Genomic DNA, 17261 nt, shown 5'->3' with positions numbered 1-17261 from the left:
CCATTGGTATGAATTCCTAACTAGAAGATTTTCCGCTCCTTTAACAAAACTTTTGAATTCTACTTTATATCAATGGCCAACTAAAAAAAAAATCAGAAGTCAGAAGATCAACGTTAGACTTAAGTTGCAGGCCAAAGGGCCAAGCTGATCTATCAACACAGAGAGAAAATACTTTAAGATTGGTCCTTAATAAGTCAGACTCAAGGCATGAAAAATAAAATGAGTGCTATGCACAGTACCATGAATTATGCTGAAATGGGTATGGAGGAGAGTAATCAAGGCCTAGAATTTTTAACAGAGTTAACATCAACATGTCCAAACAATGAAGAGGAAGAACCAACAAAGCTAACAGAAAGACAAAAAATTGAATCAAAGTAACAGTCAAATAAATTGTGATTAAATTACTATGGTCCAGTCAGACAGCATTTGTACCATGTGCAGTTCTAATCATGGGAGACATAGGATTTTACTGTGCAGAAAAGAGGCACAATGCTAGTGTTGGAATTCAGAATCTTAAGGAAATATTGAAGAAACTTCAACCTAGAAAGGAGATATACAAAATAGTTGATATGAAGTACATCTACGTACTACAAATTAGATTGCAATAGTAATCCTCTAATATTCTAACTAGTAACAGGAAAAGCTGAAGACAGATAACAATAAGCTTTCTTCACAAAGTGTAAACAACACAAAACAGACTGCTAGATAGTTTATTAGAGATAGACTTCTTGCAATTATTTAATAAACAACTGGATGTTGAATGGAGGAACTTTCTGAATGGATGAATAGAATAGACCAAATTGCTTTACTCGCGCATAATTATTTTGTGATTTTCTGACAGTCTGTGGATCAATGCTGAACAAAATCTATCCTGCGATTGACTATAAGGGGTGATGAAAAAGCCATGTGAAAAAGTCAGCTCTGAAAGATCAATAATGGAAACTACAGGTAAACCAAAATATTATTTCAATGTTCAGGGATCAGAGTTTTATCCCTACCTTAGTTTAAAATTATAATACAATAAATTTTCAACTTAAAATCAAATATACTTTTTATTAAGCATTTGTACAATTCCAAAATTACAGTATTTAGCCTTAAAAAAATCACATTACAGACAAGGAAGATATAAATTTCAATTCCAGCTCTGCTAGGTTAACTGACCTCAGATAGGGATAATGGAACTGTTAAACTACACAATATTGGTCATTGTCTTTACATGATTATATTGACTAATACAATAATAGCTTTTTTTTCCACCAGCAGCCCATTAGTTTTTTTCTCTTATAGTCTTTACCTGGCATCAAGAACACGTTACAATACGGCCATTCTCATGTGTGCATAACTATCACACACAAATATAAATCAGTTATCACAGCAAAGAATATTTTGATCTAATATAGTGCACTAATATTACTCATTTTTAAGTACTTATCTCTTCTAACCACAATGAATGCTGTGTTAAAATTGTGTTAAGATATACACTTATACAACTTCACAGAGATTATGGTAGGTACATTACCACATAATTTAGAATATAGACTGTCAAATATGTAAAATCATGCAATATAAGCTTGTGAAATATTTATCTTTTACATTTTCAGGGGCTCATGGCACATTCTCTGACGAAATTAGGGATAGCAATCCCATGAAACACGGAAAAAAAAAATCACGAGAATTTAAGAGTTAAATGCTTTAAGGCAGGTGAATACTTTGCACTGTTCTTGACATCAAAAAATATTTAACAGAGTATGGCATCAAGAAACCCAAACAAAATTTTAGTCAATGGGGGGAACCCTCTCTAGTGGTTAGAATCCCACATGACAAAAAAATATTGGTTATGTTTGTTGGGCACCAATCATTACCGCCCCAGAACACCGCTGCAGTTTCTCTTCAGGGAGGGGTCCTTGTCCTAAAAACTTCAGCTGCATCATCAAAGATTTTGTTCTGTCAAAAAAACAGTTTTGGCTTGTTTCCTGATGATTCCACAGTGCTTGGTCCATCTACAACTCTTCTGGCAATGAAGCAGTCCACACCATCCTTCAGAAAAACTTGGATATCATTCAAGCTTAGGCTGACAACAGGTAACATTTGTGCCAGGTGTTGATTATCCTGAACAAGAGGAAGTTCAGCAACCACTTGCCTCTCCTCAGCAGCATCACCAGCAGGCTTCCCACTGGCAACAGTTTGCAAATCACCAATGACGAAAAGCTTAACTGGACCAGCTACAAAACCAGAACAGAGGCTTAATACTCTGTAATGAGTCAGGCTGATCTCTTCACACCTCAAAGCTTCTCCACCATCTGCAAAGCTTAAGTTAAGAATGCACTGAAACACTTACTTCTCGCCCGGATGTTTCCATCTGCAACGACATTCAAGAATCTCAGAGTGGCCAATTTGATTAATGCCCCAACTGAGCTGAATATCAATCCTCACCATCAGTCCACTGTGATTACTTTATGCTAATTTACAACTTACACTGATGGTACCGTACAACAACCTGTGACCTCCACCAAGAACTGGAACAGGAAGATTAATGGAAAGACCATCACCTCCAAATTCATTTCTAAATTTACACACCATCCCAACTTTGACATAGGCTAGTATTCCTTCATCACAACAGGTTTAAGCCTAAAATTCCCTCCTCTTATCACAAGGACAATGCCTTCATTTTCTAAAGGCGGTCAAGGATCAAAAATGATGTAGCCATGCCAGCAAGAATCACATCCCAAATACAATTTTGTTTTGAAAAAGATGTTCAAGTCATAAGAGATTAGTGAATTGCTTCCACACAGCAAATGATTAATTGTTTTGAAGAGTATTTGCACCATCAATATTGATAAAGCAAAATTAAGTAGGCAATAAATCTTTGTTACTCTCAAGCCTATAACTCTGATAAATTCACTACTGTTCCCAAATGCTCTCCATTACAAATTAGTTTCTCCTCTTTCTTTGGGTTCAACAGGTGGGCACATAATTTGTTCTTGGGTCTCTGCCATCCTTAAACTACTAAGTTTGTAAAAGTGCAGATTAGCTGATTATTACTTTCACTGTCTCAAAGATGGTACCTTTCCAGCTGCAACAGCCAAGATGTAGATAGAAGAAAGGAATTAATATGCACTGACAGTCCCATTGAATGATGGGAGAAAATATGTTCATATTAATCCCGAGTGAAGGGTTTTGATAATGCAGATTTAATAGTATACAATCCTAAAATAATTCCCAATGTCATATCTAAAATGATCTGTTTCAAAATACATCTGCTATCATTTGTGAAATTAAAATAAAGCCTGCACAGTATCAATCCTGTGAACTTAGATCATCCCAATCAGAACCAATAACAGATCAAATAACAGCAACCTAATTTTTAAATAAATTTGTACCAGATATTGGGTACATAAAAACTGTTTTGCGTTTTGGTGCATCATGCTATTAAGAAAGCCAGTTATTAAATGTCTGGAATTTGATTTTCTGGAAAAAAACTAAATGGCAAAAAATACATGCCACCCCAACCAGCAAACTACATTATGGAAAACACCTACAATATGCTACTTTTTTCTAAAATATATACAACTGAATTACAATAAAATACTTTACCATGTCCTGCACAAGCATAAGCTTTGGCACAATCACTCAACAGGCTGGGTGAGCTGCTGCTGTTAGCTTGCCTCTGTAAACAAAAACAAGTATTATTATAACTGTGACTTTTGTGATGTCCATTCTCTCACATCAATCTACATGTTACTTTGCAAACACCACCTGCCTTTCATCCTTCATTTAAATATATCAAGTTACCAACAGACACTACGACTACCACATCTCTTATTAGCTATATCATAAAAAGTGCTCATCTACGGATACTTCATTTACACTACTTTAAAAGACTGCTTGGACCAGCAGAATCAAGAATCAACTGGGGGCTCGTGCCACTGACAGCTTATTTAAGCAGGGAGGGGCTTTAGTGACACCACACCTAATTTTCTCTCCATTTTTAAGGAAGCATATATTTGCATTGGAGACAGTATAGAGAAGGTTCATCAGATTGGTCTCTGTGATGAGAGAGTTGCGCTATGATGAGAGGATGAGCAAATTGGGTCTATATTCTCTAGAGTTTAGAAGAATAAGAGATGATCTCATTGAAACATTCAAGATTATGAAGGAGCTTGACATGGTAGATAGTAAGGAATATGGCTATGGAGTCTTAAACAAAAAGTGACAAAGAAAGACATCAAAACTTGTTGCCAGTCAAATGCTGGGAGTGAAGAACAAGGCCAGAAGGATGAAAGACTAAGAAATGCTCGAGCCATTGGAGGATGAGATTGTATTTGGGAGGAGGCGGGATGGGAGGAGAGAGGATGGGAGGAGGGAAACACAAGGGTTGCATCCGAAGGAGTGGAGCAGGAATTCATCAGAGTAGAAAAGTAGAAAAGATCAATAGAGATAAGAAAGGTGGGAGGTAAAGCTTCAGGTGATGAGCACTCATGGCAAAAAGGAGCTAAGGTTACCAGTAATAATCTAGCACTCATCTATTAAAGCCAGAGGAAAAGCCCATCTTCAAATTAATACTGTGTGGAACCAACACAACTGAAAAGCTAGGATTCTAATGCTGCCATTAGAAAGTGAAGCGTTTGAGCTGGCTGGGCAGCGTAGAAGTGACCAGGCATTCAGACCTCCATGTGAGTTATAGGAAGTACATTAATGGGATGATTTTAAAATGAATGCAGAACTTGAACCAATACAATTAAAAATAGTAAGGGGGCAAAATCATGCTGATACCCACCAGATTTTCTTTGAATTCCTCCCATTTATTTTCCATTATTCTCACCGGACCTAGACCACAACATTCAACAACACCAATAACCACTTTCCTAATAACAGTGATGAACTGTTACCTCCCCTGGTTGTCCTCAAATTCTCTCAACATCCAACACTGTCAATCACTCCAATATTCTCCACCATACTTTACACTGCCCAACTCTGGGGCGCACTCATTTCAGAATCAGTTTTTCTTTGATTTGTCACATGCATTGGGATACAGTGAAAAGTATTTTTCTTACGCATTATACAGACAAAACATATCGTTCATAGAATACATAGGGAAGAAGGAAAGGAGGTGCAGAATATAGTGTTACAGTCATAGTTAGGTTGTAGAGAAAGGTCAGATTAATATATGGTAGGTCCATTCCAAAGTCTGATGGCAGCAGGGAAGAGGCTGAGTCAGTTGGTACATGATCTCAGACTTTCGTATCTTTTTCTTGATGGAAGAAAGTGGAAGTGTGTGTGTCCTGGCTGCTTTTCTGAGGCAGCAGGAAGTGTAGATGGCATCAATAGATGGGAGGCTGGTTTGCATGATGGACTGGCAACGTTCACAACACTTCACAGTTTTTTGTGGTCTTGATCAGAGCAGGAGCCATAACAAGCTGTGCTACATCTCCAAAGATATCTTCTTCTACGACCCAACTTCACCTCTAGAGTACCTCAACATTCCATTCTTGACGCTTTTGTTATTTACATGCTGTCCAGATACATTACCTGCTGCAATATACATGCACAACACCATATCTACCACTGTCCTTCACACATTTTACAGTCACCTCTACGGTGTGAAACTGCATATTCAGCATCACAACTCACAAGTTAAAACTTTCTCCAACTGAACAATGGGAAATCCAAAACTTATTTGCACCTGTCAAAAACGCTATTCTGCCTATCTTTTTGGCTTTGCATTCAGCCAGCTCTCAATCATTGTGTCTATTCTGCCCACCTAAAACATGTTTAGACATTTTATTGCATTGAAGGTGCTCTTCTGTTGCTGCAATAACAGAAAGAATAATTCCGTGGTTCTCAAACATTTTTGGGTGAAAGACCCCTTTTCAAAATGATTTGTAATTGTGGAGCTCACATCCAAATTAAAATAGTACACAATATATCTAATATCAAGTGCTGCATGTAGAGTGCTTAGTTATGCTTTTAAGAAAACAATCAGTTACTTATAGGTGAGATGGGTGTTTCTGCTTTCACTGCAGTCTGCCTTTCTTCAACAGGAGCACAGAAAGGAGGCTGGGAAACAGTAGTGGTAATGTGGAGAAGCCAGCGTTGGACTGGGGTAAGCACAGTAAGAAGTCTCACAACACCAGGTTAAAGTCCAACAGGTTTATTTGGTAGCACAAGCTTTCAGAGTATCACTCTTTCTTCAGGTGAGTGAAGAGTTGTGTTCACAAACAGGGCATATATAGACACAAACTCAATTTAGAAGATAATGTTGGAATGCGAGTCTTAACAGGTAATCAAGTCTTAATGGTACAGACAATGTGAGTGGAGAAAGGGTTAAACACAGGTTAAAGAGATGTATATTGTCTCCAGCCAGGACAGTTAGTGAGATTTTGCAAGCCCAGGCAAGTGGTGGGGGTTACAGACAGTGTGACATGAACCCAAGATCCCGATTGAGACCGTCCTCATGTGTGCGGAACTTGGTTATCAATTTCTGCTCAGCGATTCTGCTGAGTAGTGGATTTCACAGTAGTGGAACAGAGGGGAGCAGGGGCACTGGAGAAGTACAACTCAGTGACAGAGGAGCCTGAAGAACACTAGAAAAACAAGAGAATAGCAGGACCACTGTGGAAACAGACAACAGGGCAAGAGCAGAATACAGAGAAAGCTGGATCATGGAGAGAGCAAGGACTTGGGGTTGGGGAAGAAGAGCATGGAGAGAGTACTAGAGGACTGGGGATAGCAGGATCACAATATGAGCAGGGCACACCAGTCACTGGCTTACTCTTGACCACTGCGCAAATTCATGCCAGGGTTGTCGACCTGTCAGGCCAGCCCAGCCCAGCATCACAAACCCCCTAAAAAGGTCTTAGCAAACCTCAGTTTGAGAACCAGTGAAATAGTTCATGTAATATCAGAATAAAGGCAGCTGGTTGAAATGCGTAGATTGAGAAGTTGAACACATAATTAACTGCTAGAGTACTTGGCAAGTGTGGGCAGACACTGGGAACATAATTTACCACAAAGACTGGCCTTCATCCAGTTTGTGATGAGGTATCACATGCAGTTCAATACCACAGGAAACAAGGATTCAAGCATTTACAGCACATCTGGTCCAACAGGTTGGGTACATATACTATCTGGTTCCATTGTTATAACAGCCTTGCCGCAGATTGTGTGGTTGTAGTTATTAGTGTGAGGATAAACCTATTCTGATCACATTTACATTTTAAAATAAACAGGGACTTCATTTCTATAAAGGCCCGAATTCCAAATATCAGAAATTACATGAATGCAGCATAGAAATTATCCAATAGCTGTGCGTGTGGGAGAAACAAGATTCCTGAAAAAAATCAATTGTTTTTGAAGCCGATTTAATACAGACACAAGTTAGCATGTTTAGTAATCAAACTTGCCAACCCCTCCTAAGACACCGTAGAACCAGATGACTAGAATATTCATTTTGAAGTAAAAGGAGTTGGTAAAAGTTTGAATTTCAGTCTCAATTACTTTCACTTGCAACTATGAAATAAATAATTTTTGAGAGCTGGCAAAAATTATGAGGTAATAATACTGGAAATATATTCCTGAATTGCACCAAAAATATAATGCCAAGAGTGTAAATGACATCACCAGTTCAGTACCATACTTCACTAAATGAGGTCTGGTGGCTTATAAAACAGAAACAAAGATTTTATTTGTTTTAGGAAAGGCTATAGATTTTGATGTGCACCATTATTTGTACCAGATATATATGATATATTTTAGTTCATCAGAGCACCTTTTTTCTCTCCAGTATTTACACAGGATAGTAAACTCTAGAGCACATGTTGAAACTGGTGTGTAAAATGTATGTTGAAAGACTGAATGCAGTAATTTTAGTAAGGCACAATCAGAATAAATCCGTCATTAAAACATGTTTTTATTTCAGTTTTCCAGCATCCACAGCATTTTATGCTTTTTTTAGAGAAATCTATGCCGGTGAATTTGAATGTACGTGGATCACAAACTAACTGTGAAGATCAGAGCATTAAAGTACAGAGGTGTACTCACGAGTGAGGAAAAAAAAGTAATTTAACGACAACCAAAGGTGTTAGCTCTGCTATAATTTAGGCCAAATCCTGAGGCCTTTAAAAATGGCAGGCAGAGTTTTTTGGCAGATCCCATTTTTGCTGGCAGTGGAAAGGCATTGGGGTGTATATTACACAGGTGGGAAATCCAGACTCAGCAGGGCCACTTATAATTAGTGCCAAGTTCAACAGGCCCCTCTTTGAATGCTGTGAGGGCTGTACGGGAGACACAAATCTTGAAATGTTGATAAGGTCAGAAGTGTCATGATTTGAAGTTATTTAAATCCCCAGCCTTATAAACATGAAAAAAATGTGCAGCTATAAATCAAAGAAACAAAGCCATGATGTTGGAGTTCATTCATTGCCAGGCCTACTGGTGCATCTTTGAAAAAATTGTTGCCATGTATTTCTACTGTTTCAATCGAGTTGATTGTTGACACTTTCCAAAGACTTTTATTACAACTAAACGCATTTAGAATGCTTAGTTGAGTTTCAAAAAAGCGCTTTTCTCAGCAGGAAGGTCGCGTTCACATTTTTGACTGACAATTTCAAGAGACTACTAAAGCTTTAGCTCTCTTTTATGTGGTTAGTGAATAAAGGTTTGTTTGCTTGTGTAACAGATTGACCATGTGAGGGCATTTAAAATCTTTGAACGGATTTCATGAATAAGTACGTTTTTTTTAGTACCAAGTATGTATGAATGAAAGCTCTATTAGATTGTTTGAAGTTGATTTTTTTTTCATCTCCACATGGCTCCTGAGTCCTGCCTATAGTGGATACAGAATAAGTGGCTATGGAGGGGCATGGGGTTTGAGGTGGTATTGGAAGTTATGCGGCTGAAGTAGAGCTGGAGGGTCGAACAGTTTTTAAAACAAGTGGGAGAGAGTCCCAGAAAACTGAGACCAGCCTTCTAACCAGCCCGCATCAGCACTCGCCCATCCACATTGCCATCTCCAATATGCTTCCAGAGTCGGCAGGATTGCACACAAAATTGTGTGTGATGGGGCCCTTTATATCAAGGCACGTCTGTCAAGTCAGAAAATTTTCTCACAAGGGATATCTGCTTTGATAGCGAATATTCAGCCCATTAATTATGTTCTTCTCCTGACATGTGCAGCCTGTTAAGTATTTACAGCATTTTCTGTTTTTAATTGAAGCTAACATCCACAATATTTTGCTTTTGTATAATTCTACTTGTTAGCTTGAAACCTGTTGATCAAGCCATAGACATGAATACTGGGTCAGACTTGTCCTTCATAGATTTAATCAAAACTTCAACTTGGTTACTTTAACAGTTGACAAAAGGTAATGTTACTAATACTCTGCGTGGCACAAAGTCCTCAAAGTATGCTGTAACAGAAACTGTTCAACATATGATTTTATTTCACTTATTTTCCCCCACATCAGCATTTTTCTACTTCAATTAAATTAAGGCATAGTGCCAATATCAAAAACACTTGATTCCTTGTCTCAAAAAGAATGGAGTAGATTTTGACCTCTGAGTAGCCACCTGAAGAGGCCCACCCATTGGGCCACTAGAGCATTCCAAGCAAGTGAATTTCCAAAGGATTGAAATTATTTCCTAAAAAAAAAAGACATAAACACCAGCATGGGTCTGTAGGACCAAATGACCAATTTCAGTGCAGTCAGTACCATGTAATATGAAATAGCTTCATTTGTCCTTCCCAGTGACAAATGTTGCAGAAAGGGAAGTGCGATTGATGTAATCTTGCCGAGTTGCTCTGTAGTGCTCCCTGGAACAAAGGAGGTTGAACAGAACTCTACTCGAGGTGTACAAGATTTTGACATGTTTACATAAAAGCCGATGGAAAGGGACTAGAGGACAAATATTTAAGGTTTTGGGCAAGAGATACAGGGGAGATGTGAGGAAAAACTATCGTTACACAGTGAATGGTAATGACCTGGAACTATTGCCTGTGAGGGTGGTGGAAGTAGAGATGATTAATGATTTCAAAAGGAACTTGGATGAGCATTTAAAGCAATAAACTTGCGGGGCTATGGGGACAGAACGGGGAAATGAGACTGACAAGATTGCTCAACAGAGAGCTGGTGTGGACTCAATGGGCCAAATGGCCTCCTTTATATAGTAGTGTATCTATGACTCCAGACAATATTGCAATATAGTAAAACTTCATATAAATAAAATAAAATTTGAACACTGCCACTTCCTGCTATATGACGACATCATATACTTTGATGAAAGGCTGCATCATCCTTTCACCTATAAGGGAGGATATTGGTAATGTATACGTTGAAGAACTTGCCAAAGAAATGTATAAAGATCTCTTCATTGTGGTGGCTAAATTTTAAGCGTTAGATTACAAGTTAGTTCCAAGCTTTTCAATTAAAATGATACACAACCATAAACAATTTTGTTTAAATTCTGTGCAGACTGTTTGCACAGGAGAATAAACATGTAAATATTTTTGACATCTAGTCATTTATTTAGCCAACAAATTGTAGAATGAAAAGAAAAAAGTCAAAATAAGTTGGTTTAACTTTACAAATTTGGAATCAAAGCATTACTCAAATAACAAGGACCTTTACACATCTGATGCTACGTAATACTGATTACGTATCAAAAGTTTGCTTTTTCCAGACAAAAACATTATTAATACCCCCCAATAGTCACAAATGGAAAGCAATGCATCTAATTATCCAGGTGAAACATCTCTCTCACTTTCACATGAATCATCCTGCCAGCACCACCAAAACAGTAACTCATACGGCATCTTGTATGTAGATGGAACTGACTGAATGTTTCAACCAGTTACCCGTCAAATCTCTAAAGAACTCTGCCTTTACCCACAGCAACAAAAAACAGCCCCAGCCAAAATCCTGAAAAACATTCTCTACGACTAAAACTGTGGTGAATTTTCCTTTCTTGCCCTCTCCATCACCTTGAACACTGTCTACTGCATTATTTCTCTCAACTGTCCAGCTCAAAAGAAAAAAAATGAAATGTTTTCCTTTATAAAACACCTTTCAGATTCTCAGGACATCCCAAGGTGTTTTACATGCTTAATTAGATGTAAAGCGCACCTTGGGATGTCCTGAAAATCCGAAAAGGGTTTCCAAAGTGGTTACTGTTATAATTAGTAAATGCAGAAGCCGATTTGTGCATAGCAAGATCCCACAACTATCAAGAAGTTAATGACCAGGTAATTTGCTTTAGCAATGCTGGTTTAAATAGGAATAGTCTGGCTTGGTTCTACTATTACCTCTTCAATCATAATAACAGTACCTCGACAAACAGCTTCCCTTCCCAATGTAAAATAAGAGATAGAGGTACAAACAGCTCATCTGACCCCTCAAACCTGCTCCACCATTGAATAAGATCATGGCTAATCTGATCATCTAATCCACCTTCCTGACTGTCCTTCCATAACCCTTGACTCTCTTGTAGATCAAAGATCAGTCTAAGACAGCCTTGAACACATTAAATGGGACCCAGCCTCCACTTGGGCAGAGAAGAACTTCCTTCTTATCTCCACCTTGGATAGAAAACCCCTTATTCTGAAACTCTTCCCCTAATTCTAGATTCCACCCCCTCCCCCCCAACCCCTGAAAGGAAGCATCCTCTCAGCATCTATCCTGCCAAGCTCCCTCAGAATCTTATATGTTTCAATATGATAATCTTTCATTCTTCTAACCCTCAATCAGTATAGGCTCAACCTGTTCAACAGTTGCTGTACGACAATTCCTTCATTCCAAGAATCAGCCCAGTGAACCTTCCCTGAACTGCATCCAATGCAAGTATATCCTTATTATATTAAGGACATCAAGACTGCACAAAGTAGTCTAGGTGCGGTCTCATCAATCTCCTGTACAGTTGTTACAATATTTCCCTACTTTTATACTCCATCCTACTTGTGCTATGATGCAAATTTGTGTTATAACCAGACAGGAAGATCCCAGAATTGAACCCTGGCTCAAAAGGCCATAACTTTTACTTTTAAAAAAAATGTGGAGGAACAATCATAGGACTGCTAATTAGTTTTAACGAGAAAAGTTATTAAACATGGAAAAATTTATAAAACAATGCTCCTTTATTCCCCCCTTTGGCTTAATAAATTACACTCAGGTTTTAAGATCAATATGGATAACAAGTGTTAATGGTCCCAATAACATCCAAATTAGTGGGTGCTAAAGAGACCATTAGAAATCATAGAAACCCGACAGTGCAGGAGGGGGCCATTCGGCCCATCGAGTCTGCACCGACCACAATCCCACCCAGGCCCTACCCCCAAATCCCTACATATTTTACCCGTTAATCCCTCTAACCTACACATCTCAGGACACTAAGGGGCAATTTTAGCATGGCCAATCAACCTAACCCGCACATCTTTAGTGCAGAATCAAAACATGGGCTCTGTTCTCCCTCCACAAATGCTGACAGACCTGCTGAGATTTTGCAGCACTTTCTGTTTTTAGAAACATAGAAGGTAGGAGCAGGAGGAGGCCATTTGGCCCTTCGAGCCTGCTCCGCCATTCATTACAATCATGGCTGATCATCCAACTTAATAGCCTAATCCTGCTTTTTCCCCGTAACCTTTGATCCCATTTGCCCCAAGTGCTATATCCAGCCACCTCTTGAATACATTTAATGTTTTGGCAGCAACGACTTCATGTGGTAATGAATTCCACAGGCTCACCACTCTTTGGGTGAAGAAATGTCTCCTCACTTCTGTCCTAAATGATCTACCCTGAATCCTCAGACTGTGACCCCTGGTTCTGGACTCCCCCACAATTGGGAATATCCTCCCTGCATCTACCCTGTCTAGTCCTGTGAGAATTTTATAAGTTTCTGAGATCCCCCCTCATTCATCTGAACTCCAGCGAAAACAATCCTGACCTAGTCAATCTCTCCTCATACATCAGTCCCACCATCCTCGGAATCAGCCTGGTAAACATTCCCTGCACTCCCTCAAGAGCAAGAACATCCTTCCTCAGAAAGGAGACCAAAACTGCACACAAAACTCTAGGTGCGGCCTCACCAAGGCCCTATATAATTGCAACAAATCCCTGCTCCTGTACTCGAAATCTCTCACAATGAAGGCATATACCCTTTGCCTTCTTTACCGCCTGCTGCACCTACATGCTTACCTTCAGTGACTGGTGCACAAGGACACCCAGGTCCCACTGCACACTCCCCTTTCCCAATTTACAGCCATTCAGGTAGTAATCTGCCTTCTTGTTTTTGCTTCCAAAGTGAATAACTTCACACTTATCCAAATTATACTGCATCTGCCATTGATTAGCCCACTCACTCAACCTGTCTAGATCATTCTGAAGGATCTCTGCATCCTTGTCACAGTTCACCCTCCCACCCAACTTGGTATCATCTACAAACTTTGAGATGTTGCATTTTGTTCCCTCACCCAAATCATCAATATATATTGTGAATAGCTGGGGTCCCAGCACTGATCCCTGTGGCACCCCACTTGTTACTGCCTGCCAATTTGAAAAGCATCCATTAATTCCTATTCTTTGTTTCCTCTCTGCCAACCATTTTTCTATCCATCTCAGTACATTTCCCCCAATCCCATGCGCTTTAATCTTGCACGATAATCTCTTGTGCGGGACTTTGTCAACGCTTTCTGAAAGTCCAAATATACCACATCGACTGGTTCCCCCTTGTTAACTCTACTAGTTACATCTTCAAAGAATTTCAACAGACTTGTCAAGCATGATTTCCCCTTCCTAAATCCATGCTGACTCTGTCTGATCCTGCCACTGCTTTCTAAATGCTCTGCTATAAAGTCCTTGATAATGGATTTGAGAATTTTCCCCACTACCGATGTTAAGCCTTCTGGTCTATAATTCCCTATTTTCTCTCCACCTCCCTTTTTGAATATTGGGAGTGACATTCGCTGCCCTCCAATCTACAGGGACAGTTCCAAAGTCTATAGAATCCTGGAAGATGACCACCAATGCATCCACTATTTCTAGAGCCATCTTTGTTTCAGATTCCAGTGTACACAGTCATTTGCTTTTATCTTAGTGCATGTGAATTTTTCCTTAGAATTCCCCCCAGACAATTGTCATGGGTTTCCAAACTTTATCCCAAAAATATGCTTTAAAATCCTCTCTCGTAGTAATACTTTCTCTTAGCGGTTTGCATTCCGGAATCCAATCCAGATTTTACAAAGGACTGTTGACCAGAGCCTTTCCTCCACTTTGAACAGTGAATCTGTTCCAGGATTTTGTACCTACCGCTTTAGATTTTCATTGCCTTGACTGACTTTCAGTGTTACATGAATTCTGACATCCAGCCAATACTTTCTTCCCAATTACTTTACAATTTGTTCATAGATGATAGTAGTCATTCCAAACTTTAGGCTTACTTTCGAAACTTTTTCCATCAATTTCACAAACCGACTCCTTCTCAGCTTTGTCTGGGGTCGATGAACAGAAACCAGACCCAACCTTGCCTTCTTGCACAACTCCATTGTACAACTTTTCTTCTAACAAAGTTAAGAGAACTGGTCTCTCCCTAGTTTCTCCTAGCAGAGTTGAGAGAGAGCTGTTCACTGCTCCATGACCTGTCTACAACTGCCACTAGTTTCCAGCTAAAACTACAGAACAAAAACAGCTTTTTGATTTACCTTACAGGAGCCACTAGTTGCTAAGCAACTATAATTAACTTGCACACCGCAGTTCTCGAAACATAATAAAATCCCAGCTGAATTCAAACTAACCCCCACACATCCAAACATCTTTGTCCAGCATGAAATATTAAAGTAAACCCACCTAAAACCAGACCTTATTTCTAATGCTTACCAATACAAATATAAATTCCTTAAAACTACCTTTAGCTTCCTAACACTTCAATAAATGTCAACATTCTAAACATCTCCCAATTACTTGCTAACTTTTTGCAATCCATGTACAAGGACACACAGATCCGTCTGGATCCCTGTTTTTGAGCAGTAAGACTTTGCATTTAATTCCATTTGCCAAGATATTGCTATTTTACCAGTCTGTGTCCTCCTGAGGTCCATTACTATCCTCATGATTTAACTTCATTTCTGAATTTCATCATTTGAAAATTTTGAAATTATGCTCTTTATTCACAAATTCAGGTCAGTAATATCAAAAAGGACAGTGGCTAAATACCAAACCCTGGGCAACGTAACTTTCCTTCAACCTGAAAAATAACCACTTACTATTTATTACACTGCTTTCCGTTTCTTGGGCAATCTCATATGAACACTCCCACTGCTCCTTCAATCCCATGGGCTTCAATCCATTAGGAAGCCATGAGTATAAGATCATTTCTTTTCACAATGTTCAATTTGTTCCACCGCCTCTTAACTTTATTTTTTGATGGACATAAAATCAATCAGATAAAATTGTCAAAGCTAACAACTTTAATATCCTTTATATGCAAAGCTTCAAAAAGATACTTAATCATTGGCTTAAGCAGCGTTGCTTGAACAAGTATTATACTGGGCATAACCAGTAATGTTCCCTGCTTCTAAGTTCCCAGCATCCAACAAGGCAAAAGTATGAGGCTTGCGACCTCATTACAAATTGCTTGCTGCACAAAATTATGTTACCTTACCAAGAGAAAAGATACCTAAACGGAGAAATGCTTAATTTAGAACATAGAACATAGAACATTACAGCGCAGAACAGGCCCTTCGGCCCACGATGTTGCACCGACCAGTTAAAAAAAAAACTGTGACCCTCCAACCTAAACCAATTTCTTTTCGTCCATGAACCTATCTACGGATCTCTTAAACGCCCCCAAACTAGGCGCATTTACTACTGATGCTGGCAGGGCATTCCAATCCCTCACCACCCTCTGGGTAAAGAACCTACCCCTGACATCGGTTCTATAACTACCCCCCCTCAATTTAAAGCCATGCCCCCTCGTGCTGGATTTCTCCATCAGAGGAAAAAGGCTATCACTATCCACCCTATCTAAACCTCTAATCATCTTATATGTTTCAATAAGATCCCCTCTTAGCCGCCGCCTTTCCAGCGAAATGGGGCAACTGCACACAAGGACAAAGCAACTATTTACCACCAACAGTGTTCTACTTTATAGTAAACAAAATAATCCTGACCAATACACAATCCTGTTGTTTAAGATTTGAACATAAATTAATCAAATGAGCAAGGTGTAGGATATTGATACCAGAATCCACAAAACATTTGCAGTGAAAGTAGTTTTTTCATACTTCTTTAAATTCCCACCTCAAGCCATTTTATTCTTCCTATATCATCTCTCCCGTTCCGGGGGGGGGAGAGGGGGAAGAGAGAGAGAGAGAGGAGGAGAGGGAGAAGAGAGAGAGAGAGAGTCACATCTGGCTAGCTCTGGTCTTTCCTGTCCATAGGGGCTTTGGTCATGGCTGAGGAATGTGGTCTGAAGCCTGCTCGGCCTGTTAACTACAGAGTGTTTGTCCAGCCAGAAAAAAAACTATAGAATTATTCAAAACAAATAAAAATATAATAGGATGTTTCACAATATTTGAACTTAGCTACCCGTGGCCCCTCAAATTAATTCATGTCCCATGTGACGTATGGAGGACTGGAACACATGTACCTCAGCATACACCAACTCCACCCATCAAATCAACCTAATGGCCAATCAGAAAAGTGCAGACAAAACCTGCATCATTATTATAAAATCCTACATACATGCTTTAAGAATTATTATCCAAGTTCACACCAGTATTAAATTTTTTGGCTCAAACACCTTTGGATCAACATTCCACATATGTAATTGAATATTAGCTATTCTGGGATGCATGCAAGCTGCCCCATAACCAAGACACTTAAGCTGCCTGGGTGAAAAATTGTGACTCTCCCAAATAAGGGACTGAATACCTATGCGCTTTTTAAAAAAATCCTTTAAAAGATGAGCACATTTCATTGAACCATCAAATAATCCAGAAATTTAATAAAATCAAAACACACCCATTGTACATTTTAATAGCTCCACCTTATCCAATTAAAGCATCCTGGTAAGATACATTATTATTCAGCATTCTTGGCATGATGCCAGATGTTGTGAATAAGGGATCTTTGCCTAGAACCTATCTATCTTACTGTTGTACACCTGTCACACTCAATGCCAATGTCCTATAATAAGCAAAAAGAGAACAGAAAATTCAACAAGGATCAGTATGACACAACATCAGGAGATTCTTGCACAAAATATCTCTTGCTGGG

General features: G+C 39.1%; 1 protein-coding gene across 1 annotated transcript in view; it reads right to left on the bottom strand.

Annotated features, from left to right (window-relative positions):
• pan3 (poly(A) specific ribonuclease subunit PAN3) overlaps positions 1-17261 on the bottom strand; it is a 157396-nt gene that overhangs the window by 124014 nt on the left and 16121 nt on the right. Inside the window, exon 3 of the mRNA XM_078222194.1 lies at positions 3595-3667. Within this exon, the coding sequence (XP_078078320.1) occupies positions 3595-3667 (73 nt within the window). The remainder of the gene's footprint in view (positions 1-3594; positions 3668-17261) is intronic.

The sequence above is a fragment of the Mustelus asterias genome, chromosome 10 (genome assembly GCF_964213995.1).
Source record: "Mustelus asterias chromosome 10, sMusAst1.hap1.1, whole genome shotgun sequence".
Lineage (NCBI taxonomy): Eukaryota > Metazoa > Chordata > Chondrichthyes > Carcharhiniformes > Triakidae > Mustelus > Mustelus asterias.
The sequence above is the reverse complement of the archived record's forward strand: the minus strand, read 5'-3'. Positions and strand labels throughout refer to the sequence as shown.